The 27,361-nt window shown below is 57.0% G+C and overlaps 1 protein-coding gene across 2 annotated transcripts; it reads right to left on the bottom strand.

The window, feature by feature from the left end:
- Positions 1-213: 213 nt before the first annotated feature.
- On the bottom strand, positions 214-26,154 carry ASS1 (argininosuccinate synthase 1). Of its 2 annotated transcripts, none has more exons than XM_084219509.1 (15): positions 26,124-26,154; positions 23,604-23,715; positions 23,092-23,160; positions 22,670-22,858; positions 20,766-20,822; positions 20,275-20,349; positions 17,331-17,401; positions 16,910-16,940; positions 13,117-13,207; positions 11,257-11,341; positions 10,204-10,268; positions 6,364-6,495; positions 2,652-2,808; positions 953-1,018; positions 214-466 (listed from the first exon to the last, which is right to left on the bottom strand). In XM_084219509.1, the coding sequence occupies exons 2-15, from the start codon at positions 23,709-23,711 to the stop codon at positions 412-414; spliced, it is 1,251 nt and encodes a 416-aa protein (XP_084075635.1). In that variant the 5' UTR covers positions 23,712-23,715; positions 26,124-26,154; the 3' UTR covers positions 214-411. The 2 variants fall into 2 exon arrangements, with proteins under 2 accessions (XP_084075635.1, XP_084075636.1); XM_084219510.1 differs by lacking the exon at positions 26,124-26,154 and adding an exon at positions 24,343-24,392.
- Positions 26,155-27,361: the final 1,207 nt, after the last annotated feature.

The raw sequence follows: 27,361 nt of genomic DNA, 5'->3' as shown, positions 1-27,361 counted from the left end.
GAGAGGTATTTCCCTCTCCCCACCTTCCCCACAAGGTGCCACCAACCCCCCACGTCCTTCGCAGCCACTTAATCCATCACAAATTCACAAAGCCGGCCTGGGGGAAGAAGCGCTGGCCCGGAGGAGCGAACAAACGAGGCAGGAATAAAGCAATAAAGCCCGGCTCTCAATGCCGGACCCCGCGCGTGGCTGGGGTTTATTTCTTTCCCCACTTCTCCTCCGATGGACAAACCTCTTTTTTTTCCCCCTCTCCCCGATTTCATTTCACTTGCAGCCCCGTAACAAAGCCGTCACCTCCGCCGCCACTCCGCTCCAGGGAGACGAGTTACAATTACCAATTGCCACCACAATTAGTGCTACTTCTTCGAGAAATTAGAAAGGGGAGCGGGGAGGCTCGCGTGCGATTGATTGCTATTCATCCTGCTTTACGGTGACCTTGCTCTGGAGACGATGATATTCCTTCAGCCTGGAAACCGGGATTTGAAAAAAAAAAAAATAATTGTAAATTAACAGTAAGAACACACATTTCCTTTCAATTAATTTAAGCAGAATGAGGGGGCGTGAAGAGCGGGCGTTTGTTAAGGCCTGTACAGTTTAATTATTTTTTTTTTTCCCCCACGAGATAATGTAATTAATCTTAGAGGAGTCGGGGGGACACGGAGCTTCGGGGAGAACAAAGCAGTTAACAGGGAAAGGAAAAATTAAGAGCCCATTATGTAAATGCGGCGTGTTTTACAGCCCTGGAGTTGGGAGGGGTCTGAGAAATAAGTAAAATAACGAGGCTGGCTGTGCTGGGGAAGGCTGCAATTAAACAGGGCTGGTACTGGCGGGGCTGGTGGCACCCCACTGCTCAGGGGGAGCTTGCAAAGGGGGCTTGGTTCACCCCCAGAGCCTGAGTGAGGACAGGGGGAGCCCCGGGGGGCTGGGGAGGGTCGCACTGGACCCCACAGACCTGAGGGAGTTGATGTTGATGAAGCCGGTGGCGTCGGCGGGCTCGTAGTCCCCTTGCACGTTCATGCTGCAGAGAGAAAGGCACTGTCACTGCCACGGGACTCCCAGGGGAATCAGGGCTGCCCTTTGGGAAGGGAGAAGGTGTGGGGGACCCCAGAGCTGGCTGCTCTCCCCTGCTGCTGCCTCCTGATCCATGGGTGGCTGCGGGGGGCTCAGGGCAGGGTCCCTGCCAGCCCCTGGGGAAGGGGCACACGGCTCAGCCATGGCCTGGCTGCACGGGCCCTGCCAGGGACACAGCCCCAGAATTCCCTCCTTGGTCCCTCATGTGCATCATCACCCTTCCATCACCATCACCCTTCCATCATCATCACCCTTCCATCGCCATCACCCTTCCATCGCCATCACCCTTCCATCGCCATCACCCTTCCATCATCATCACTCTTCCATCACCATCACCCTTCTATCATCATCACCCTTCCATCATCATCACTCTTCCATCACCATCACCCTTCCTCCCCGTGCTCTGGCACTGCCCAGGGTTGCTCACTCTGCTCCAGAGCAATCCTACAGGTTTGGCTCTAGAAAAGGGATGGGATCCTGGGCAGGAGACACCGGCCCAGGCACAAACAGGACTCCAGGCAGGCAGGGACAGCCCCACACTGGTGTGGGGGTTTATGGACCCGGCAGTGATTCCTCAGTGCAACCCTGAGCACAGCCCCTTTCCCAAGGCAGCAGCCACCCACCGAATCCCTGCTCCAACAGTTTCCTCCATCCCCAAAACACACGGCTCATTTCCCAGAAACCACAAACCTTAAAGCAGGAAGTGGAGGGAAATAAAGAAGAAAAAATAAAAAAGAGTTTACAACGATTTTACCTCCCCTGACGGGCTACAGAAAAACCTCTGTGCTTTTATTTTTGCTCATTCGAGTGGTTCTGACCTGCTCTATAATTACGTTACTTTCTACCTACTGTGCAGAGGCATTTCCACACAGCTCTGCCTCTCACAGCTTTCTCTCGGGTTCCTGTGACGCCGTCACTCAAAGGCTTTCAAACCAGCGATGTAGAAATCAAAAAGAAAAGGAAAATGGTTGGAGACGCAGGGAGAATAAGTGCCCCTGCTTTTCTCTCCCTCTCTCTTTTTCCTCCGTCCCACCCCCCCCATCCTCCTTTTTTTTCTTCCCTCTCTTTTTTTTTTTCTTTTTTTTTTTTAATACTTTATTCATTTAATCTCTCCAAGTGAGAGTGCAAAGCATAATGAAGGGTTGGGACGGATTATTAGGAGCTGTTGATTTTGAGGGGGAGGGAAGGGGGGAAAAAAAGCCAGAGAAGAGAAAGAGAGAAGATAATTTGACTCCGACTGATCTAAACTCATTCGGGTGTATTTATGGCTTATAAAGTGTTTAGAGAGATTGAAAGGAGTTGAGGGAGGGCTGAGGGGGGAGCGAGCAAGCGAGAAAACAACACGAAGAGAAAGGGAAAAGCCAGAGGGGAAAAAAACCAATATTGACTTGAAACATGGCTCATGCTTCAGCTGGATGCTGGGCTGGGCCCACGGTGTCACCTGTGCCACCAGGGATGGGATAGGGTGGGATTGGGTGGAATGGAATGGGATGGGGTGGGATGGGGTGGAATGGGATGGGATGGGGTGGAATGGGTGGGATGCTCACTGTCACCACTCCTGCCCACCCTGCCCCACTCACCTCACCAGCTCCTCGTTGTAGAGGGACCGTGGGGACTGCCTGCCCAGGATGTAGACGTGGCCCTTGAAGACGGAGAGGCGCACGGTGCCCGCCACGGGCTCCTGCGAGCGCCCGATGCACTCCCGCAGGAACTCACACTCAGGACTGTGCCAGAAGCCTGAGGACACGAGATGGGATCAGCAAGGGGCTTGGGGAGGGCCAGAGGGGCCTGGGATTCCAGGTGAGACCCCAGGGCAGCCGAGGGTGGTCCCCAGGCTAAGCCTTACAAGGCAGAGCCTGGGGAATTTCCAGGGGAAGGGATGCGATTGCAGGGCTGGGTGAGGAAATGAGACGCTGGGAGACACAGGATGAGCCATGAGGGATGGAGACCTCAGGTGTTTCCTTGGTGGCCCTCAGGATGGGACAAGAGGATGGAACAAACCAGAAATAGGCCATGAGGTCATCCTTGTTCCTGCTCTGCTGGGCAGGGGTGATCATGCAAACAAAAAGATTTGTTAGGCAGGTATGAAATTGCCACTCAAACACCACCATCTTGGGAAGGCCAGGTGGAGACAGACAGATGGACACAGAAATGGGGAGGGATCAGCTCCCAGCCCCCAAAGAAAGGGATAAGCCATTCTCCCCTGGGATGGGCAGAGTAGGAATCTGCCCCAAAGGGCCAACCCCAGCCTGTGCTCAGGGGGATGCAGCCCCACAGGAACACCTCACCCCCAGCAGCTCTGGGGGTCCCAGTGGGGCAGTCACCCCAGCAGTTCCCATTCCCCATCCCAGAGGGGAGTGCTCCCCCAGCTCACACAGCCTGGGCTGGCACTGGCTGTGCTTTGGGGCACAGGTGTCTCAGCAGCCCCAGGTGGGCTCTCCACCTTCCCAGCCCCCAAGGTCAGCGAGGCTCAGCTTGTCCCTGCTGCCCCTCTGGGGAAGTTTGACTTGTCCCCAGCACGAGGAGCTGGTGGCACACAGGGAAGCAGTGCTGGCACCCCAGAAAACTCCATCCCACCCCCTCCTGCCCTGGCTCCAGGGGGGACAGCAGCCCCTGGCAGCCCAAACGCCCTGAGCTGAAGCCCAGGCTGGGTGTTGGGGTGATGTGCAGTCACACCCTGGCCCCCAAAACACATCCTGGGGGAGCGGCTGGTGGCACTGCAGGTGCATGGAGGGGCCGTGCCCTGCCTGCCACCCCCACACCCCTCCTGCTCCTAGGCAGGGTTATTAGCCAGGGAGTCCTGGGAGACCCGGAATAAAGCCTGGGAGATGTAGAAGGAGATAGAGGTGGAGAAATAAAGAGCCCATTCACCGCCCTCCAGTCATGCCCTGGTTTTATCTCTCCCATCTCACACCGGTGCCCTCTCACCTTTCCCTTCCCAGCTGGGCTCTGGGGCCGAAGCCATTAAAGAAACAAATATTTTCTTTTGTTGTTTGGCCTCCCCAGCCCCTGAGCAGGGCTGTATCCTGCAGCCTTGTCCCCAGGGTCTGTGTGGCCCTGCTCCAGGGCACAGCACCGTGGTCCTGCAGCCCCTCACCACCAAACCCACCTGCCTGAACTGACCCCCCTCAGCTGCTCCACCCCAGCACGGCCGGGGGGTTTGGGGACCCCTTCCCTAAAATCAGCGCTGCCATGCCAGTAGCAACCCCAGCTCCAGGCAAATACACTCCTTTTTTTGGCATCCACCCTCCAAGTACAACTCTTCAAATAGCAGGATTGATGTAAAAATCCCTGTAAAAATAAACCCCAGACACACTAAAATAATAACCAGCTGCTTAAATCCCGACTCTGACAGCTCCAGGTGGGAGGAAGCATCCCCCTCTCCCGACCCCCCACCGCAGACACTGGAAGCGATCCCCTTTAATGACCTTCCCTCCATCCTGCCCTAATCACGGCGCAGGCAGGGGGACAATGGCATTTCCGCACCTGGAAAGGAGGGAACTGCCTTCAAAGCCGCCCCTCCACAATGGGATCAATAGGAACAGGGGGAAGATAAACACTAATTCTCCTAAAAACGGGGCTGGCCGCAATAATGAGGTGTTAAAGGAAGGTGAGCTCGAAAGCCTGGCCTCGGGCACGGGGACCCACGGGTGCTTTTTGCACCCTGCTGGGGTCGTTCCTTGGATTCAGGGCTGGCTGGCAGGGAAGTCTAGGACCAAGCTGGGAATCTCTGGGGATTCAACACGTGGAGCCAGGGAAACAGCAGCCTCTGGCTGGCAGACATGGGGAGGGAGAATTTAAATCATGATTCCCTGAGTGGATTTTTAACCTGGTGGCTGCACAACAAGCCAGTGGTTAGGAATAAACAGACAAACAGGTTTAGGCTTGAGCTACCAAAAAAAAAAAAAAAAAATCAAAAGAAAGGCAGGCCAGGTCAAAGTCTAATAAAAATGGCCAGAGGCAAGAGTGGCACTGGAGAATGAATGAGGGCAGGGGCTGTGATCCAAGAGGAAGGTGACAAAGGCTCCCCCAGCCCCTGTCAGGGCCCTAAAATGTGATTTAAGCAGCAAAGGGGCTCAGGCATTAAATGCCAGTTGCTGAGGAAGATGCAAGAGGGAATGTCCTTGGAGGGAAACGTGACAAGCACTGCCACAGAAACTGCAGGGGAGAAAAGCCTGACCCAGTCCTACTGATCTGCTGCTGCCCAAAGCCTGAGCTCCCCAAACCAGGTTATTTCAGGGTATCTTCCCATTGGAAACCCCGCAGGAATCATCCCAGACCTGAAAAGTGATGAGAGGAGGAGCTGGGAGGCTGACAAATGTTTGGCCACTGGGCAGCAATCTCCTGCTGTGGGGCCTCCAGGGGTGACAGCTCTGAGCCGAGCACCCAGCTGTGGGCAGTGGGGTTTTGAGCCTGATTTGGGCGTTTTGGGCTAATCCTACTTCCTTCAGCTTAGCACCAGAGCCTGGCTCGGGGTGGATCCGGGGAGCAGCCCCCAGGGCAGTGCTGGTTCTCCTCCCAGGCTGCCAGGACAGGGAGCTGCTCCTATGGCACAGGGGAAACCCTGAGCTGGGACCCTTCAAACTGAGCTGGGACCCCTCAAACTCAACGCACGGTCTGGGGCTGTGGCTGCTGCCCAGGAGGGAGGGCACGGGGCTTCACCCTGTCCTTCACTGCCACCTGAGTCACTGTCCCCTCGTTCCTCAGGGCTCCCAGCCCTCTCCAGGCAGTGCTGTCCTGTCCCAGAGCGGGAGCCCCAACCCGCAGTGCCCCTGTGTGGGCTGTGCACCACATAGCACAGCCAGGACCCTCCATCCCTCCAGAGAGAGTCCCCTGTGCCACGCTGCCAGGGCACAGGGACAGCTCCCCAGCTCCAAATGCCATGGCAGGGTCTGAAGTTTAAAGTTTGGGTGCCCCCTGTCCCAGGGTGCATGAGGCAAAGGTGGAAGGGGTTGGAGGTGAGAGCTGGGGAAAGGTGACACGAGAGGGGACAAAAGGATGGTGAGTTACATCCAAAGGTGCTGGCTGGGATGAAGTGGTGGCACTGGGCTGGGAGAGATTCCATGAGCAAGCCCTCCTGGAATATGACACTGCCTCCCAAAGAGGCACAGAGCTCCCTGGGCAGGAAAGCAGGCACAGCGTGGAGTTTTGCTCAGCCCAAACCCACCTTTCTCGCCAGGAGCAGCCTCAAAACCCACACCTCAGTTTTACAACCAAGGGGACCCGTAAGCTCCAGCAGCAAGGAGGGAGGATGAGGAGGAAGATGCTGTGGCAGGACTGGACTGCACCTACCGTTGTACACCAGCTCTGAGAATTTCAAGGAGAGCCCCTGCTTGATTTTCCTCACTTCCCGGTCCATGGTGAAGGCCTCGATATCTAAATGTGCATGGTATAGGATCGTTCCTGCTGGGGTCTCATAGATACCTAGCCATTTTTCCAGGCAGGGGGAAAAGCAGAAAAAGAGAGAGAAACGAATGAGACCAAAACTGTCAGCAAATGACAAAAAATAATGACTTGGCTGACAGAAGGAGCCGTGGTCGAGCGCATTCAGTCTCAGCTCGCTGTAAAATGCATCTGTCATTATATTCATGCTGGGGCCGAGACAGTCCACTCCGCACCTTGCGGAGAAAATTTCTAGATTCCCCTCTTTGAAGAGGCACTCTGACGAGGCTAAATGACAGGGTTTGGGAACCGATCCCCCCACCCATCCGTGCCCAACGGTCTGCAGCTGAAAACCTGTAATTAGCAGAACGAGCGGGGCACAGGCATGGGGAGCGCGGGGCCCGCGGTGCCGAGAGGCAGCGAGGCTACCTGGGGGCTGCCAGGGCAACCTCCCTCGGGGCTGGCAGGGCCCCCCCAGTCCCTTCCTGCTGCCCCCCATCGCACGAGGCCCGGGGATGGAGGATGTTTAATTATTTTGGCGTGCTGCTCCTTTGTTCTAGCCGTTCAAGGCTTGTTTTGCGCGTGGTGGTTAAATACGAGCGTGGCCAGGCGGTTCTGCCGTCCTTGGGGGATGCAGGTGGAAATATTGTGGGGAAATGCTGAGCTGGTCTGGCAGGGAGTGTGTGATGGGAAAGGCTGGGAGCTGTCCACAGTCAGGGCTGCTCTGCCAGCATGTCCCTGTCCCCTGCCTGCAGCGATGGTGCCTTCCCAGCATCTGCTGTGGTGCAGTCCTGGGAATGGCAAAGGGCACAAAGTCCCCACTGAAGGGGATGTGTCCCCAACCAGCCCCAGCCCCAAGAGGTACTGAGGGGAGCCCACAGGGCTCAGAACTTCACCAGGCTCTGCTCTGTCAGTGCCCTGGAGGGTGGCACAGGCTCAGCACATCCTGTGCCAACAGGGCCACAGTCCCACAGACAAAACAGGAGCCACAAGGGCAGCAGCCAAAGGCTCTTCCATCAGACCTCGTCCCAGGCAGTGTCCATGATTTCAGCATCCCACAGGCACAGAACACATTCTGACTGTCCCAAAGGAGAGCCAGCCCCTCCTCTCCAGCCACCCCAGTGAGGGTGCAGCCTAGTCCCTGAGGGAATGTTCACCAAACATCCATTCCCTCAGGATGTGGGAGCAGACAGCCAAGTTAACACCAAACCCCAGCTGTCCCCATGGGCAAAGCAGTGACAGGGGCACAGGGAGCTGCTTGTTGTCCCCTCCAGCCCTGGCTGTGGAGCTGAGCCCACTACTAATGCAATAAATACAATTACAATTAATATTCCCTCTCTTTCCCCTTAGGGGCTGTTAAAGCCAGTTTGGGCTGAAGATTTGGGTACATGCCTTGACCCCCACCTCCTGCCACTCTGGGGGTGCTGGGAGACAGGACCAGAGCGTGTCAGCTGGGGCAGAGGGGAGGGCAGCTGACAGCCACTCTCCAGCCTCTGCCGAGGAGACAAGAGACACCTTCAAAGTGACACTCGCACAATCTCCAAGTGTCTATTTTCCTCTCCCCATGTTTACAGGAAAAAGACAGAGGTGTCAGCACTGCAGCCCAACGATGCTTCAATCACCCCATAATTACTGCTAAGGAAGGGGGGACCGGAGCAGGGGGGACATGGAGGGAGGCAGCGAAGGAGACAGCTGCCGCTACTTAAAATTTTCTAATTTGTAACCTCGGCTGTCACTTCACCTCCATCCGAGCAATTCTGCTGTGCTGAGTGCGGGCTGTCACTCCCGACGTCATCCCCGGGACAGGAAGGGATGTGCTGCCTTCCCGAGGTGAAGGGCAGGGTGATGCTGTGCCCGCGGGAAAACGCTGCCCAAATTTCCACCCCTGGTCCGGGGCTGAGGCTGAGCCATCGGGCCGAGTTTGGCCTTTTCGTTGCAGGGAAAGGGTTTTCTACTTTCCTCATCCATCAGCTCAGCACAGCCAGAGGAGGAAAAAGGAGGGAGCCAAGGGGAGGAAAAGCCCCAGCCGCCGGCAGCGCTCAGCTTTTGGCAGCAGCCGTCCCCCTCCTTCCCTCTTCCTCCCCACTGATTTCATTTACTTCACTTAATTAGCCCCCCTTTGGAGTTAAAAAGATAATTTGATAATGAGGATGTGAGCGGGAGGCAGAGGCAGGGCCGTGCCCCCCGGCCCAGCCGTGCCCCCCGACCCTGGCACCCTGTAATTAGCCACCCTCCTGCCACTAAAACAAATGGGGCAAACCCGAGTTAATTGGGCTTGAAAGGTTCCGTGTGCCCTGCGCCCATTAGGCCTTAACGAAGTCCAATTAGGAGCTTAGTAAAAATCAATGCAAATGAATTTTTCCTCTTCTCTGACTTCCTGGGACTGGGAGGTGAGGAAGAGGAGGCACATTCGCCGCCACCTCCACCACAGGGAAGGCGGCTGCCCGTGCCTCAGTTTCCCCTGCAGAACCCCAAATCTGCGGGGCAACCTCACACTGCTGGTGTTTAAAGGATTGTCTCCTCCAAGCCCAGCTCCCATCTCCTACACCATTGATCCTAAACCCATTTGGGGTCCAAAATGCTCCAGGCAGTGGTGGGGTCACACCCTGAGTTCCAAAACCCTGGGAGAGAGCAGGTGCCCGCAGCCCCCTCCTGCTCTGGCTGGCTCCCATCCATCCCACTCTCCCTCTCACCACATTTCTGGGTGGTTTCTCTCAATCCCAAAAAGCCAACCAGGGGCAGAATCCTGCTCGAAGCAAAGGAGGGAGGCTACCCCAAGGTGTCATCCCCATGGGGAGCCACCCCAGGGTGTCATCCCTGCAGGGCTGGCCCAAACCCCCCGGTCCCCCGGCGCAGGGACGCGGCAGAGATCGCTTGGCGGTGTCACACGGGAGACAGACGTGACAGTTAAATGGGGTTTGGAGGAATTATTAAATGCTGGAAGGGTCACTAGAGCGTGTCAGTGGCTCTTAAAAAAAATAAAGTAGATTTTGACAAATTACTCAGCATCCTGAATGCAAATGCACAGGCTGGCGTGTGCGGGTCGGGGTTGGGGTTTTTTCCTCGCTTCTTTTGGTTTTAATTTGATTATTCAAACTCACATCAAATGATCTGGGATTTTGTTTCTTGCCCAGGAACACTGCAGGCTTAGTCTTACCAAAATATTTGCTGTTGTCCTGCAAGTTTAAAGAAAGGATGCATCTGATAAAGTATTAACGAGATTTAAAACAAGAGTTGGAACAAGGAGTTGGGGAATGATGCTGAACCACCTCCTTACTTTGTTTTGCACAGGGCAGCTTGCTGCCTCCAGAGGTTTCCATTGAAATTGATCCCAATGGAAGATCAATATTAGGAGACATGGTCTCAAAAATGTGTGGATAAATCAAATATTTGCTTTTTAAAAAAAAAATCAAACCAGTAAATTGTATCAGCTTCCTGTGGTTTGTACTGGTATTGGAGAGTCTGGCACCGTCCAGGACCTTCCATGAGCATATCCCCACAAAACCTGGAGCCTGGTGTGTTTGCTGTGGGGACAGGTCTCACCTGGGGGCACTGGGACCCCCAGGCTGGTGCCAGCAGAGGCAGCTGCTGTCATTAGAGAGACACGAGGAGTGCCTGTCACAGGGAAATCTCTGCCAAAGCTGATGGGGAGGGAAAGGCTGAGGGCTGACCTGAACCAGAGCACCCCAGGATTACTGAGCACCACCATGGTTTTCCCATTTTTTTGCCTTTCCAGGGCAGTGCTCTCACCTCTGGACTTCATCCCAACGAAGCGGTTCTCCACGATGTCGATGCGCCCAACGCCGTGCTTGCCCCTGTGGGGAGAAGGGAGGGTGCAGCAGTCCCAGCCCCACAGGTGGGTCAGGGCGGTGGGCAATGGGGAAAAACCCCAAATGACAGCAGGCAGCACTGCTGACCAGCAGCAGGGACCCCAGATAAGGCAGGTGACAAGGAAATGGGTTTTTCTCTCCACCAGTCTCTCACGTGTCACTGGGGCCACCAGTGCTGCAGGCAGCTGTGGCACTTTGACCACTGGGGAATGAACTGGGCAAGGAGACAGGACATGGCACAGCTGTATTCCCAAAGTACTTTTAAAACCACTTATTAACCATTGAAAAAGTGAATGGAGTGGAGAAGTTCCTTCCCATTCACCACCAGAAGGATAAAGGCTCAGAGGAGGATGGCCAGGGACTGGGTGGCACTTAGGGGGGTGGGTGCCCTTGTGGGTGCCCTCATGGGTGCTGCTGTACTTTTGGGCAAACCCCTGAGGATGGTTCTGTGCCAGCAGCAGCAGAAACCAGGCATGGGGTGGCACATAGAGAGAAAACCCCAAAGGAACTGCTGCTGTGGAGACAGGAAGAGAAAAGGGCAATGAACCTGGCCAGCAGGTCTCCATTCCCCAAAAAGTCAACTCTCCACACAAAAAGGACCCAGAGCCCTCTTAGGGAGACAGGGCAAGGCAAGATGTGAGAGCAGGGGCTCCAGGACTGAGCTAGCAAAGGGTGCCCTGCAGTGGGCAGGGCAGCTGGGGCACACAGGAATCTGAGAACGCTCAGAGGACTTTTTAATCCTCCTCATGCCCAGTGAGCAAAACCTGAGGTATTTACACCCTTGTGCTCCTGGCCTTGGTGCCCAGCTCTGCTTGCTGGCATTTATGGCACAGCTGGCACCATCCCACCGCTGGCCACCGTTCCTGGGCTCAGCAGGACGTGTCTGCTGCGAGCATCCTACTCCCACCCCGCGCTGGCTGCCCTGGGGATGCTGCCCTCGTCCCCTCTGCTGGCCGGACAGGGTGGCACTCACGCGATGTCGTTCAGGTACACAAAGAGCTCCAGCGCCGAGGAACGAGTGGCTCCGTCCCCAGTGTTGGTGACCTTCACTGGGACACCTGCAGAGGCGGGGAGAGAGGATGGGCAGGATCAGCCGGTGTCGGGATCCCTCCGGAACATCATCCCCTGGGCGTTAAATAGATGTGACAGATATGAACTCTAAATAACTTCTTAAAAAGGCATATCCAAGCTGGTGCGAGGGGGAGGCGAGGGGAGGGGGACCCACCTCGGGAGAGGAGCGAAATAAATAAATAAAAAAGGCCATAAAAACGTCACCCCCCCCTTTTCCTCTCTCTCCTCCCTCTCTTTTTTTTTAGGGCCTGTGAAATTGCAACCAGGCCCTTAACTAATTGAATTTCACGCTCCGCAATTGTCTTACGGCGCAGCACCTTCTGTCCCACCAGCCCTTGCTGGGGAGGGGGGACAGAGTGACAAATGTGTGCCACCCCCCCTCCCCTCGCCAGCATGGGGGGTGTCTGGGGGGGACCCCCACCCCGGGGCACGGCTGCTCGCACACGCACGCACACGCACCCCGCGGCGGGGTGCTCCCCGCCATGAATTAATTATTGCACCTTTTCTTTCTTTCCCCCCTCCTTAATTTTTTTTTGTTTTTTTTTTTCTTTTTTTTCTTAAGGGCACCGTGCAGGAGCAAAGCAGAGCGGGGTGTTGGTGGTGGTGGGGTGGGGATGCTGAATAGAAAGAGGCATTTTTCTTTAGCGGTGTGAAATGAGCAATAAATGTATTAGGAAGCTGACAAGGGGGCTGCGGAGCCCACAAAGAAAAGCGGTGCGGAGTTGGAGGCTAATCCCCCCTCCATCTGCCCTCCTCATTACCATTTAACGCACTATCAGTTGCCAATCAGCCTCAATGCCTCCCTTTCTAGTCTTTATTATATAGGCGCCCGCAAGAGCCCTGTCTAGTGATGGGGGCTGTCAGATCCCCCCCACTGCCCCCCCCTTAAACCCCCTATTTTCCAGGGGTTTATAAACTCAGTTGTAAATTGCTATTAAATGTAAACTCGCGGCCATAATGAACCTTAAGCTGCTTCTCGGCGTGGGCCCCCCCACCCCGCGCCCTCCCCTCGCCCCGGCTCTTTCTCTCCTCATCCTCCACCGGGATATTGGCCGGGGTCCGCTCGGCGAAGAGCCGACGTTGTCGGGGCTGTTGTTGCTGAAAGCTGCTTAGCCTTTGAAATAGTTAATAATTAGATTAAAACTTCAAATAAATTAACTAGGGGCTGAATGGGCTGCCGGGAGGGGGGCTGCTCCTTGCAGGGGGATCATTATAATGGAGCAGGGAGGCTGGCGGCGGGGAGGGGGTGTCCCCTCCCAGCAAGGTCTCCCCCCAGCCTGTGCTGGGCTGGCCACTGCTGCCAGGATGGGTGGTGGCACGGGGATGCTGCTCAGTGCTGGCTGGGCCCTGCCGTGTGTCCCCAGGGATGGAGCATCCCTGTCTCCTTCATGATGGCATCCCCAGCCACATCCTGCTGAGCAGCTCCCCAGCTGTCACCTGGCCAGCATCCCCTGCATGCCCTCAGAGCCACCTGCAGGAGAGGGGACCCTGTGCCTGCTGTGCCCTGGTGGCAGCTGAGGGAGCTCAGAGCCCTTTCCACTCTCGGGGCGGGTCCCAGAAAGCCCCTAAAATCTGAGCAGACCCTCTGCACACCTCAAAGGGCCCCGGTGTGCTGCAGGCACCATCCTCAGCCCCCATGTCAGGGCCCACCCTTCTGCCCTCACCCTGGGGGTGCTCCCAGCTGCCAGAGAACCCCAGTCCCAGCTGGGAAGTGATGCTTGGGGGCCCAGGGACAAGGGCCTGGCAGCAAGGAGGCTCTTACCCCGCTCAAACTCAATCTCCAGCACGTCTGGGGTGTCAGGAGAGTTGGCTGGATCACAGGTCTTGGTGTAGAGCCCGGGAGGAGCCTGGTTCTGCAGGGAGAGGGAGAGAAAAGGGACAGTCAGTGGCATTGCCATGGCCAACGCTGCTGGCAGACCCAACCTGGAGTGCATCCCCCATCCCAAAGCACATCCTCCTCCAGGGGTGCATCCTGCATCCCAAAGCACATTCCCCATCTCATGGGGGCATCCTCCGTCCCAAAGCACATCCCCCATCTCAAAGCATCCCAAAGCACATCCCCCATCTCACAGGGGTATCCCCTATTCCAAAGCACATCCCCCATCTCACAGGGGTATCCCCTATTCCAAAGCACATCCCCCATCCCAAAGCACATTCCCCATCCAGGGGTGCATCCCCCGTCCCAAAGCGCAGCACCAGCACGGCACCGACGCTTACCGGGGGCCCCGGGAACAAAGGGGTTGGCAGAATCAGCCAATTTTTCCCCTCAACTTGATCTCATCTTTTCCTCCAACGCCCCCACAGCTGGAGGCGGGATGGCTGAGGAGAAGCAAGTCAGGCAGGGAAAAGCAGGACGCTGGCAGCGGGCGGGCGGGCCCCGCACGTCCCCGCACCGCGGCCGGGCTCATTCGGCACTGACCGAAAAAACTGATGAGGGAGCCTGACCCCAGCAGGTGCTCCCGGCACACCGGCTCTTTCATGGTGTCCCCGGGGTTAATACACACGGGGGAAAATAGAGCAGCAAAGCAAAAACCCATTTCAGAGCACATCAACCTTTATGTATATATATATATATTTTTTTTTTTTTCTCTGAGATTTATAGGGAAGAGGCATCTTATCTCCATCAGAGCCAGGCCAGCGGAGGCTCGGGTGCCGATGGTGAATTGCTGCAATTGAAGTGCGTGCCAGAAGGGGGGTGGGTGGGTGGGAAATGTAATATAAAAAAGCTTTCCGTCCCGGAGAACAAATGCTTTGCAATTTCACGTGGCCCCTCAGCACTCACCCATGATGCGACTGCACAGGCTGACCCCAAAATACTTTCAGATCTGTGTTTGTAAACTCCTGCCTCCAGAGGGACTCCCCACCCAGCCACAGCTCCAGGGGTGGAGGGGAATGGAGGCACAGAGCAGCCAGGGCACTGCAGCACCAGGGAGAGTCCAGCTCCCTTTTAAAGGTAAGGGCAAACTGGTATTTCCACACCAAACCCAGCTGGGCAGAGCTGGAGCTCTGGGTAGCTCTGGGCAGGGAGGCCCTGCCTGCACTCAACCACCCAATGCCTGCCCCATGCTCCTCTTTTCCTTTTTTAAGCACAATTCTGCTCACTTAATCAAATAATGAAATAGTTTGGGATGGAATGGACCTTTTAATGTCCTTTTTCCTGCCTTTCTTGCATTCCAGCAAGGAAAAAAATGATAAGGTATAAAGCAAGTTAGGAAAAAAAAAGCCCCAAATAATCCAACCAAAAGTGATTGCTTTAAAAAAATTTAAGCTTTTTAAATGGAAAAGTAATTTCTCTATGGCAGAAGTTTTCATCTAAAATTTTTCCAGACTGGCAACAAGAATTCTAGTGAAAACTTCAGTTTATTTTTGTCCAAATGCATTTACATTCGCCGAACCACTGCCAGCACCTGAGGGAGCCCCACGCAGCTGCAAGGGAACCCCATCCCACCCTCCACACTGGGGGGTACCCCTTGCCTCACCCCAAACCTCGGGGTGCACATCCCAACACCAATCCTGGGAATACAGACATAGCACTCACTGCAGCAAACCCCTCCTCAGTTCCCATTTAATGTCATTTTTGTCCCTTTCCCTCACTTTAAGGGACGGGCACTGGCAGGCGGGCACATCTCCCCCGTGCCCCCACACACAGATTACACGGGCTGTGGATTTCAATTTTACATCGTCTGGCCTTTCCTAGCCCTGATCACACTTATTAACTAGATGAACCTGTGAGAGATGATGAAAAACTTTGAGTTCAAAAGGAAAAGGTGAAAGGGGCTGGGAGAAAAAAGAACGGAAAGTATTAAAAACTCTTTACTAAACATTGGAAGTCAAAGTCAGGTAGTTTCCAATTTTCCGAGCCAACTATGAAAACCCCTATTAAATAAAATAACTAAATAGAAATAAAAGTGACATTTGGCTTGCATTCCATCATTACGGTGTGAGTCTGTCCTCTTTTTATTCTCTCTCCTAAAAGCACAGTTCAAATGACAAATAGTTTGTTGCAGTGTATCAATGCCTTCTATTTATCCCTCCCCGCAGGGGGGCTAGTCCTGCAATGTCATCTTTAAAGGGAAGAGAGAAAAAAAAGGGGGAGAAAAAAAAGGGGGAAAAAAAAGGAAGAGTGTGTGGAAAGTGAGAGAGGGAGGGGGGAAGAAAGAAGCAAGAAAAACGGGGCAAGAAGAGAAGAAATTGGAAGCAAATGGTCCATGAAGTAAACCATGATGCAGAGCTATCGATGCCGCAAATGGTTTATTCATCCGGCTGATATTGTTGTGCCCGGGACTGAATGAACTCTTTCAGAGTGCCATATGAAGTTAAAGCAAGTAAATTTCTATCTTTCTCCACATTAGCTGCCTCATTGCCCTTCAATCGGGCCTCACAGAGGCAGAAAATAGCTCAACCATCTGCTTTCAAATCCCTGCGTTTGGCAGGTCCCGGGGGTTTGGGGAGGGGAGCCGGCCGTGCCTGGCACCCCGGATCTTGCCAGGGCCACCTTGTGCCCAGCACCGCATCCCGGGCCGGGCGGGGGACAGCAGTGACGGTGACAGCAGTGACACCGCGCTCTGGGAAGCCACCCCCCAGCACTGTCGCAAGGTGAGGTGCCCGAGTAGGGGATGCTCCAGATGGGGTCAAGGCACTGCTCAGCCCCGCTTGGGAAGGGAACGGGCTTGGCAGAGCCTGGGGAGCGCGGGGGAGAGGAGAGGCGCTGGGTGCGGCGGGCTGGCTCGGGATGGGCGCGGGTCAGGCCCGTGCCGCCTTCAGCTAAAGCCGTGAGCGCCCATCCCTGTGCCAACCACTCTCCGCGAGGCGAGACCCCACGGGAACCCGGCTCTGAGCCACAGACACCCCTCCGGAGGGCACCAGAGTTGGAGCGGGACCCCCTCTGCACCTTCACCTTCCTCTTCCTCCCGCCCCCGCCGCAGGCACGCGTCAGCCCCGCTGCGGGAGCCGGCTGCGGGCACGGAGCTCCAGCGGCTCCGCTCGCTCTGCGCTGCCTTCCCCTCCTCTCCCCGGGCTGTCTAATTAGGCCTGATGGATAGTTTAAATAGATCGTTTAAATAGCGGCCGGGCTGGAGCGTGAGCGGCGCAGGCAGCGCCAGCAGGACGGCGGGCACGGCTCGCAGCGGCCGGAGATGCGGCGCTGTCACCCGCGGCGCCCTGCCCCGAGTCCCGGCTGGTAGCCAGAGCTGGTGGCCCCATGGGCGCCCACAGGGTCTCCAACACCGCCACCCACCCAAAGGGAGGTTTTACCCCGCGCCCCCATGGGAGCGGGCTGGCAAAGCGAGGAGGGCCGGGCGAGTTGCAGGGGACACGCCGAACCTCTGCCACCCGCCACCAGCACCGCGCCTGTCTAACTGCTCCTTTAGCGCTGCCCGCGACACTGTCCCCTCCGCTGTCACCCTGAGACGGTCCCTTCCCCTCTTCGAGCAATGAACGTGCCGGGGGCGGCGGCGGAGCCTCCCCGCACACACGGACGGCCCCGCCGTGAAATTTCCAATTAGGCTGCAAATACACGAGACGCCCCCGGCCCCGTGGCTGGTGTGATCGATTACCTTGGGGTTCTCCAGGATCCCGGCTTCGTAGCTGCAGCAGGCAGGGATGGAGAGAGAGGTCACTGCAGCACCTGCAACTTGCAACCCCAAAACCCACCGGGACGAGACCCCCGCTCCCACCCACCCCATGAGGATGGACATAAGTACACGTTATGGATTTCCAGAGTGTTTTAGCAGCAACCCTGAAAGGAGAGCCAGGCTTAGGAGAGTCCAGGAGATGAGTGCTGCCATGTGGAATGTGGACAACTAGATAGAAAGGGAGGATGGAGGATTTGGTGTCACCCGTGGTTAGCAAGTGGTGGGGGAGCCTGGGGCAATGGATGTGCAAAGGGCTGTTCTGGACATGTAGGTTGGAGGGGACTGGGGCTCCAGATCCCAGGTCTTCACCTCATGGGAAATCCCCACATGCTCAGCTCCTCACCTGATGTGCATTAGGTTCTCATCCATGCTCCAGGGTGTCTGAGGTGTCACAGGCACTGGGATCCCATGTTTCTGCCAAGAAAGGGAGAGTGGGGGTAAGCCAGTCTGCAGGGAATGCCAGTCCTTATTGATGCTGGTTCCCAGCAGGATCAGCCCCAAAAGCACAAACCATGCACCAGCAGGGCAGCACAGAGCAAGGTGCACTCCCATGTCCCTGACCCTGAGCAACATCAGCTCCCACCACAAGGGCCACCTCAGCAGGGACACAGTGTGGCTGGGTGGGGGGAGAACAGGAGAACAGCCATCCCAGCCCTGCCACAGGCTGAGAGCACCCAGTGAGCCCCAGACATGGGGACACCAGCACAGAGGATGTCTGCTTCTCCCAGCTCCAGGGCCAGGATGGTGCCATGCTCTCAGGCACGTGGTGGGATTGTTGGGGGGTTCTTTGCAGGGCCAGGAGCTGAGCTCGAGGACCCAGTGGGTCCCTTGCAGCTCAAGGTGTTCCATGATTCTCTGATTCCCCCAGCCAGGCTTCTCAGCAAGGGGAGGTGACGCCGGGACCCGAGTTCCCAAACCCACAGGACACTCTAGAGCCTAGAGAGGACAAATGCCCGGTCACGAGGGGACAGCAGCACATCCTCCCAGCCTCGTGCAGACCCCTGGTGAAGCTGACACACCCCGAGCAGGCTCAGTGCCCAGGGCACCTCGAGCACGCCGTGCCCAGGGACGTGTGGCCCCACAGCAGCTGCCTGGCCAGCAGGATGTGCAGAACCGAGCCCAGCTCCCTAACAGGGTCACCAGCGTGCCATTTATCCACTGACACTTCAATGGGGGAAATTGCCTGTGAAAACGAGGTGAATACGTGGGGGAATTAGCGGCAGCAGGCTGAAACTGGAGCCAGTGGGGACGTCACCCACCCTGCAGGGACACTGAGTCACAATGTGCTGGCTGTGGCATGGCCATGGCAAGACAGGGATGGGGACAGTGGCTCCCACTGAGCCTTGATGTGCCTGTACAGCCCGGGCACTGCTGGGCAGCTCTGGCATTTCAGTGTCACCGCAGCAGGGACTCAGTGGAGGGCTCAGCTGGGGACAGAAGAGCAGGGGCTGAGGGGACATTTCTTATTTTGCCAGGAACAGGGGAAGGAAATGCTCGTGGTTGTTGCATCACAGTCCTCAAACCATTACCTGAGGTGGAAACAAGATTCTGAGATCTCCTAATGCTGTAGAGGGACTGACTCAGCCCTGCTTCTGGGGGGACATGGCCTCAGGCTCATGGGTTCTGGTTTGCTGGTTCCCCACCATAATTCCAGCTGAGACCCCCCATTATCCAATCTAGATCTTCTCTGTCACAACTTAAGGCCATTTCCTCTTGTATTCATGAGAGGAGACCCAGCATTGGCACACCCACCTCACCTGGGGTGCACAAATCCATCTTCCAGACCTGAATGACCAGTGATGTTGAGCTGGCTTGTGCCCTCAGCCAGCCCTCTCCTGGCAGCTGGGGAAGCTGGAGAATCCAGTGCTCCCCAACCCATCCTCACCCCATTTCAAAGAGGATCCTCCAGATCCAGACCAAATATCTACAGAGCCTAGGCAGCCTTTGCAGGAGCCAAAGGTGCTAGAACCAAAGAGAGATTTTGTTCTCAGCTTCACCTGTTCTGCACCTGTGGCCAGGCTAATCCTGGAGCAGCACCCAGGAGAGTTTGGCTCTTCTCATTAAGGTGTGTGAGAATGAAGTAGCCACTGGCACAAATTTGCTGCCAGAGCAAGGCTGGCTTCAGCCCCTGGGCAGCAAATCCATGGAAAGAGCTGTGCCACAGTGAAACAGCCTCACTTTCCCTGGCACCAATGGAGCCCCAAACATCAACATTTTCTAATTCCCCCAGCACCAAGGTGAGCACACACCTGTGCTCAAAGGACCTGGCCATGCATCTCCCTCTCCTCAGGATGAAAAAGAAGGAAAGCCACCTTTTCTTTTTGCAACAGATAACCAAAGACTGAAAAGTACTTAAACCCTCACCCCACAACCTCTTGCTCTTGGAATGGGGCCCCAACCCATTTCATTTCCCTTCCCCCCCCCTTCCCAAACAAACAAAACAATCCCACAACCAAACAAAACCCCCAACCCCAAAACACATGTTCCATTTTCCATATAATAAAACCGCGGCACTCTTAATAACTCCCCTATTTGACAATTTGTTTGGCAACATATGGAAAGCTCTCGTAAACTCTCCCCCTCATAATACAGCAGCAGATGGCAAACACAATCCTCAACACACCACGCTCTCCTGGCAGCCCTAATGGGCTCAGAGGGCTCCTCACCCCACGCCACATCCCTCCAGCTCCACACCTTTCCTTCCCTGAGATTACCCAGGCAGCTTCAGTGGCAGCTATTTAAAAACTGAAGCAATTTTCTGGTTTATGCACAGAGCTGATTTTTCCCTTTTGATTGATTGAGCTGAGTTGTCAAGCATTTCCATGAAGTCGCTAAAAAAGAAAGGTACCCTGGTGGGCACATAAAAACCTGATGCAAAACTTCTAATATGTTTTATTGTAACTTGTACTTCAAAAAGGAAGGGACAACAAAGGTGAATGTATTTGCTTTGTCTGTTACACAAGTCAGGGAGCTGGGACCCGTTTCCTTGGAAAGAGGGCTACAATTAATAGCCAGGTAATTATGGGGCTTTTAGAAAGGAAGGAGAAAAAGAAATAGAGGAAAGGGGGGGTGGGGGAAACTCTGACCAGGAGGCTCCTGAGTGGTGCTGCAGGGATGTCGTGCAGGGTGTGCTGCTGTCACCTGCCAAGTCTGGTAAGCATCCTGTGGTGACCCTGAGCATCCCATGGTCACTCCAAGAATCCCACGGCTACCCTGAGCTTTCATAGCCACTCTGAGCACCTTTTGCTGCCCTGGGCATCTTGTGGCTACCCCACACCAGCTCCTACCTTGGCATAATCCATCAGCTCACAGCGTCCAGGAAAGCGCTGGTAAAACTCGGGCAGCCTCCACGGTGCAACAACCTGGCAGGAGGGCAGGAGCAGGAGATGAGAAGCCCCCTGCCCTCTCGTAGCCCCTGGGAGCCAAGACCCACAGGGTGTTGCTCCCCCAGCTGAAATTTAATCTCCCAGCACAAGGTGGGAGTAAACCAAACCCCGACCCTAACCAGGCACTGGATGCAAAGGGAAACAGGCAGCATCGATTATCCAGCAGCTGCCTTGGTACTGTCTCCTCTGTGGCCTCGTGGTGTTTGGGGTAAAAATAGGTCAATTAAGGATCATTACAGCCCCCTGAAATGCCAAAACGTCGCTGAGTGCAGCTGGTGGCTTGTTAAAGTGAGGCAGGGCCATTTGCATCGGTGTTAAAACAGAATTCCCAGCAGCTGCAGAGGGCCAGGAGCCCGGCAGTGGGGAGGCAGGGGATGGTTTTGGTGCCTTACCTTGATCTTGGGACACAGGGCATAGCAGCTGAGCTCAAACCGAACCTGGTCATTGCCCTGAAACAGGAAAGGGAGGTGCTGAGGGGTTACCCCAGCCCAGGCTGTGACCACACACACACACACATACACACTCTGCCTCTGAGGAGCTGCTTGGCTCCAGTCACAGCTCCCCTGCTGGTGTTGGAAACCACCTTGGGCACAGAGGGCAAGGATCCTCTGCCCCAATCATTCCTGGTCCGTCTCCACGGCTGGTTGGAACCCAAACCACCTTTCCTATAGCTCCTGATGTGTGTTCAAACCAGATTTGGGTATTTTTTCCCCCAAAGACATCAAAGGAGAAAGAAGAAAGAGGGCAAGGTGGGGGTAAGACCACGGTGAGCAGAGGGACGCAGAAATTCATAATTAAATAGCTCCAAACCTCCCTTTGCCTTAATTGTCCCTTGCTGATTAGATCCCACTAATGAGTCCAAGTATCTGGGAAGGAGCAAGGAGCAGCAGGAAGGCTGGGAATTACGGGCACTTCCAAGGGAATAGCACTCACTGAAACCTATTTTGCACCCTCACCAAGGGGTGTAAGGACCCCCACTTCCCTGCCGTGGGCCCGGAGGATACATTTACACCGGGCTGGGCATTCCCAGAGGGCTATTACACACATCCAGCAGAGCACTCATCTCCCTCCCGGGCCCGGGGCTCGTCCATCTGCTCGGCAGCGGGCACACCGCAGATGGTCCCATTTAAGGCTCCGGGTCGAGTTACCGGCAGTCAGTCAGTCCGTCAGTCAGTCAGTCCGTCAGTCCCTGCCCGTGCCCGCGGCTTAATGGCTCGGGGAGTGAGCCACCGAGGGTGCCCCTGCCAGCAGGGATGGCTGGTGGCACCTGGGGGCAGAGGGGACACCGTGGCTTTGGGGGTGTGTTACTCCAGGGCATCCCTGAGCCGGAGCTTTCAAGCAAAGCGTGCTGGGGATGGATGGGATGGACAGAAAGGGGTGCAGGGACCCGATTGCAGCAGGAGAGAGAGCAATTCTGGTCATGTGTCCCCCCCAGCTGCCCCTCTGCCCCATCTCCTGACTGCACGGTTCCCACCGTGGGGACCCCCAAACCCCCCGGGACGCTAAGGGATCCCCGGGGACGCCAAGGACCTGGCCTTAGCCCGAGGCAGGGGGTGTGGGAAGAGGAGAAGGAGGCACCCGGCAGGTCCTGGGTTCACCCGCTGAGCCCTCACCTGCCCCAGGTGTCCCCGCCCCGGACGGGGCAGCGGCTGGAGGTGCCGGGGGTGACCCACGGTCACGTCTCGCAGGTCCCACGCCCCCACCACGGTCCCCGAGGGGGATTCCCCCTCTCCAGGAACGGGCTGGCCCCGAGCATCCCTTTTCCACGGTCTCTGGCTGCCTCTAGCGGCAAAGTGTCCTCCCTGCGGCCAGCGGGGACAGCGGGGACGGGGACAGGAACAACAGGGATGGGGACCGGCACAGCCGGAATAGGGACAGGAACGGGTACAAGAGCGGAACAACCGGGATAGGGACAGGAACAGCCGGGACAGGGGCCGGGAGAGTCAGAATTGGGGAGAGGAAAAGGGACAGAGCCTGGGACAGTCGCACCAATTCCAGGACGCCCCTGACCCCGCCGGGCTGTGCTGGCTCAGTCTCAGCCGGCTCCTGGCCCGGGCAGCCTCAGCATTTTGAAATCCTTGCCAGCGTTCAGCTGTGACTCCAGCCTTCCCAGCAGCGAGACGGAACCGAAATTGGGCACAGAAATCCCAGAAGCGAGGAGGAAGTGTTGAAACACGGCTGAGTTTTGCACAGTCCGCCCAAAACCCCCCTCCTGGCACCCCCAGCCTGCCCTGCAGACTGAGCAGCTCCCCCATCCGAGCACCTCGAGCCATCCCGGTACCCGGGTCCCCCTCACCTTGCCCGTGGCCCCGTGGGCGATGTAGGGCGCTCGCTCCTGCTGGGCGATGCCCACGAGCCCGCGGGCGATGCAGGGCCGTGCCAGGGCCGTGCCCAGCAGGTACCGATCCTCGTAGAGCGCGTTGGCCTGCACTGCCGGCCAGATGAAGCTCTCCACGAACTCCCTGCTGACGTCCTCGATGTAAACCTGCCAGCAGAGGGACCCTGATGGAAAGGTTGCTGCAGGGGAAACCCGCTCCTTTGCAGTTTTAGGAAGAGTGCAGAAAATCTCTTCGCCTCTTTTTTTCCTAAACGCTGCTAAAATGCTTTGGGGCAAATCCTCTGGAGAAGGGATTTCTCGTTGGCACAATCCCCTCCCTGGGGTAGTGAGACCCCAAGGCTCACTCCGATGGTGGGGAGCAAGAGCAGGGACACTGTTACCTTCTTGGCCCCTAGTGCCAGTGCTTTCTTCCGTGCTGCCTCAAAATCTTCCTTCTGCCCGATGTTAGCCTGGAAAGGAGTGAAAAGAAAAAAAGGCTTGGTGTGAAACAAGATCACAAAGCCCAGAGCAAGCCCAGTTTGGCACAGGGCATCATGCGTGGCATGACAGAGTCCATGTGGCTGGGCTTGAGGACACTCAGGGAGGGGCAGGAGGGGAGTTCCACCCCCTGAGCAGGATATCTCAGGGCCATGCCCCCCTCTGCCAAACCCCTTGGCTCTGCCCTGATTCCCTGCCTTCATTAGCAGAGGGTCATTAGCGGGCAGGGACAAGCTGTGCCACGCAGGGCTGGCAGCTCAGCAGAGCAGCAGTGAGCTGGGCCATGGTTTACCAGTGCAAGCAGGGTCAGCACCAAAGCACACACCCACACACAGCAGGACCCCCCATTGCTCACCCAAGCCCCCCAGAACAACGGCCCAGCACCCCCAGCCCCTGGGCACAGCCCAGAGCTCACCAGGTAGGCGATAACATCGTAGCCCTGCTCCTTCAGCCACACCAGGATGCAGGAGGTGTCGAGCCCCCCGCTGTAGGCCAGGACCACTGTGCCCTTGCACTGAGCCATGGTGCTGCCAAAGCAAAGGAAAAGGGGGTCGTGAAGCTCCTGCCCTTACTGCAGCCATCAGCCACGGCATCACGAAGGATCAGCTGAAGCAAGAGCCCTCCCAGGCTGCAGGGAGCCAGGGCAGGGTTGGGGGCAAGAGGAAAAGCCACAGCACTGTGACCATGGCCACATTGTGGCTCTCAGCCAGGGGGGACACCCTGCCTGTGCACCAGCCTGTGCACCCTGAGGTGGCTGGACAACAGAGGAGCCAAGGGCAGCCAGGAGGGTGGTTTTGCTCTTACCTGTTCTCCATGCTGGCAGCCCCAGCACAGCCTGCCCCACACTCTGCACGTGCCCTGCAATGCTGGGGAGCCCAGGCACAGTGGCAGAGGCACAGCTCAGTGCCTGGTTATGGCACAGCCCAGCACGTCCTGCCCGTCTGCAGAGCTACCACAGGCTCAGCCCCCTGTGCCCATCAGGACAGCGATGGCTGCAGGGCTGGGGGGCTTGGCAGCATCCCCTAGAGCCCAGCCCAGCCCCAAGTCTAATTAATGCTTACAGAGCATTTGTTCTAATTATGCTGCAGTGTTTTCTGCCAGCACCGAGCACCTACGTGGGGATCCAGCACCCCTCACCCTCCAGCCAACGATACTGAGCACTTCAGCCAACAACAGGAGACGGTGAAGGATGCAGCAGATCCCCTGGATCTCAGGGGAGGCTTGGGGCTCCCGGGCAGGAAGGGGCTCTGGACTGTCCCTGCAGTCCCCGGGCCAGGCTGTGAGTCCCAGGGCCCCACGAAGAGGCGATGCCAGCTGACCCTTGGCCGGGGGAGGCGGACGTGGAGCCGGCCAAGCCCTGTCCTGAGCAACTTTCACACTGCTGCTGCTGCCAAGTCAGCACAATCCTGCTCCTGCAGGCCGCTGCGGGCCGTGCTGCCGCTCCGGGCTGGCCCACCCAGCAGCTCTCCCAGGGATGCGGCTATGCCGGGGTGTGCCCAGCGCCCCGCTGCTGCAGAGCCAGCATCCCACCGGGTAAGGCTCGGAGCCAGCCGTAGGCAGCTCTGCCCTGCTTCTGCCGGGTTCTTGCTGAGGAACAAAGGGGTCTGGCAGCCCCGTGCCCTCCCCTCCGGCTCCCCGAGCCTGCCCGTGCCCGTCGGGCTGCCGCGCAGGCCGTGCCCGGTGCCCAGGCTTGTGCAAGCAGCATTTCCCTGCTCGCTGCCCGTGGCTGTGCCAAGCTGGGTCCCTGCCCAGCGAGCTCCAGGCGTCCCTTCCTCAGCGGGGCATTTACAGGAAGGCAGGCACGGTTCCCAAAACGGCCCAGCCCAACCCTGGCGCTGCTCCTGCGGCTCCTTTAGAGACAACTTCCCTCCTTTAGTCCCGAACTCATCCCCGCTGTGGCCACCAGCATCGCTGCTGTGGTTGCCAGCCTGAGTAAGCACCTCCGAGAGCAGGCACACTCGCTCTACCAGTGGCCCAGCAGGGCGATAGGGAAATTACTCCAACTTTTGCCTGCCCAGACGCATCCCTATGTCGCAATGCCCGAGGGGCCCGGGGGCGCTTTGTCCCGGAGACGCATCCTGCATCCCAGAGACGGGGTGGGACCAGCAGCGCTCCCAGCTCGGGAAACAGGGTTCGTGCCAAATCTGCCTGCCCAGGAAGGGAGAGCCCCGAAGTTTCAACGCTCGGTGGCAATAAATCAGAGCAAACAAAGCTCGGTGAAGGGGAACGCGGCGGGACTTTCTCAGCCCTTTTTATTATTCTGTAGCAATTTCCGTGTGAGTTGGGGCACGGATTTTGCTGCTGGAGAGGCTGGGGCTGCCCTACGCCAAAGGAACACCACGCTTTCAGTTTTAAAACCAAGAAATAAACAGAAAGAGGGAGGGGAATAAAAAGGCCGAAACTTTGGTGAAGAGAGGAACTGTCTTTGCCAGGCGGGTTGCTGCCTGTGGGCTGGGATGGAGCAGGCAGGAGAGGCTGGAACAGGCAGAAGGGGCAAGGACGGGGGCAAAGGCAGGCAGGGAGGACAGCAACAGCCTTCCCATCAACAGAGGCATGTGCTTACTGGGCTGGGGCTTTCTTCAGCATCAGTCCTCCACCTCATGGAGGTCCCATCCTGCCCTCCAAAATCCCCAGAGCAAAGAGGGCGCGAGGAGGTACCAGCTGAGGTCTCAGTTCCCCTCCCTGAGGTGGCCAGGGGGACTCTCAGGGATGGGATTCGCTTGGAAAGGCTCTGCCCATCCCAAACTGAGCTAGGAAGGGCTTGACTGCAGTCTGCACCGCACCGGGAAGGGGCTGGCACCCCCCTGCCCTGCTCCAGCACCCAGGGGTGGGGGACACCCGTGGGTGGGTGGAAATGGGACAGACAGGATGAGGGGACATCCCCCAAGGCAGAGTTCTCCTTTCCCCTCCCGCCCCGTGCCGTGCCCACACTCACACACTCCCGGTGTCCGGCTGCCCTCGGCGCTCTGCTCCGGTGCCTGGAGCATCCTCCCCCTCCTGCTGCTCCTTTGTACCGGGCTCAGGCAGGTGGAGCCGCCGCAGGACAGTCCCCTCTAGGGCACCAGCCCCGGGAGAGGCCCTGAGCTCCTCCTGCCCCGCAGAACAGGGGGAGAAGCTGCCCCCGGGCAGGGATGGAACCAGTGCCCAGCCCCGTGCCCTGCCAGGGTGGGCAGGAGGGGACAGGGCAGAGGGCTGTCCATGGGGCCAAACTCACCTTTCCCCCCTCACACATCCCCAGAGCACCCCAGACCCACAGCAGGCCTGGCTTTGGAGGACAGGAAAGCTCCATCCCAAAGGGCAGAGATTTTTAGGGTGATCTCAGACAGGTGCAGCAAGAGCCAGCTCCAGTGACAGGATCTGACCACCGAAGGTGCATGGCCACCATCAGTCTCTATGGCCCAGCCCTGGTGGCTGTGGGCTCGTGTCTCGTGTCACATCCCACATCCCACACCACCAGCTAGCACTGAAACAGTGTTTTGGGAACGGCCTCCACCTTCCCCACATGCAGAGGGGCCACGTCCTGCTCCTGCTGCCTGAGGGACTCGACAGCGGGGCAGGATTGGACCTTCAGGGGCTGGACATTGGCCTTCTGGCATTGCCACATCCAGACAACCTCCCTTCTATGGCCCAAGGCCAGGCAGGGAGGTGTCCAAGCCCTGGGAATTCTCCCACACACTGAAGGAAGCTGCCTTCTTCAGGCACAGCTAATATTTAGCCACAAAACACCTTCATAAATCAATGAGTGCACAGAGACCGAGTGGATTAAAAATCAAACAAACAAACAAACAAAAAGACTATTTCAATTTAATAATGGTTAATGCTGGGGTGCCCCACACCCTCCCCAGCCCAGGAAATCCCTCCCTGCACCCTGGTGGGACCCTTGCTGGCCACTGTCACCCAGTTCATCTTCCCACCCCCCACATTTGGGGACTGATAGCGGCCAAGGCCATCCAAACACATCCAGAGCTGTGTTTGTGTTGGGATTTGGGACCTGATTGCAGGAGATTGGTGGAACATCTTATCTCCCCGGGATCCTGACTCTCCTGCTGAGTCAGGGCCCGGCCCTGGGTGAAAGGAACACAGCTGAGAGGGGAAGGGGTGTCTGGGAGGGACAGAAGAGGTACAAGCTCAGCATTCCCTGAGCCACGTGCCCCACCGACGGGGTGGGGAGGG

The sequence above is a fragment of the Fringilla coelebs genome, assembly GCF_963513975.1.
Source record: "Fringilla coelebs genome assembly, chromosome: 21".
Taxonomy (NCBI): domain Eukaryota; kingdom Metazoa; phylum Chordata; class Aves; order Passeriformes; family Fringillidae; genus Fringilla; species Fringilla coelebs.
The sequence above is the reverse complement of the archived record's forward strand: the minus strand, read 5'-3'. Positions and strand labels throughout refer to the sequence as shown.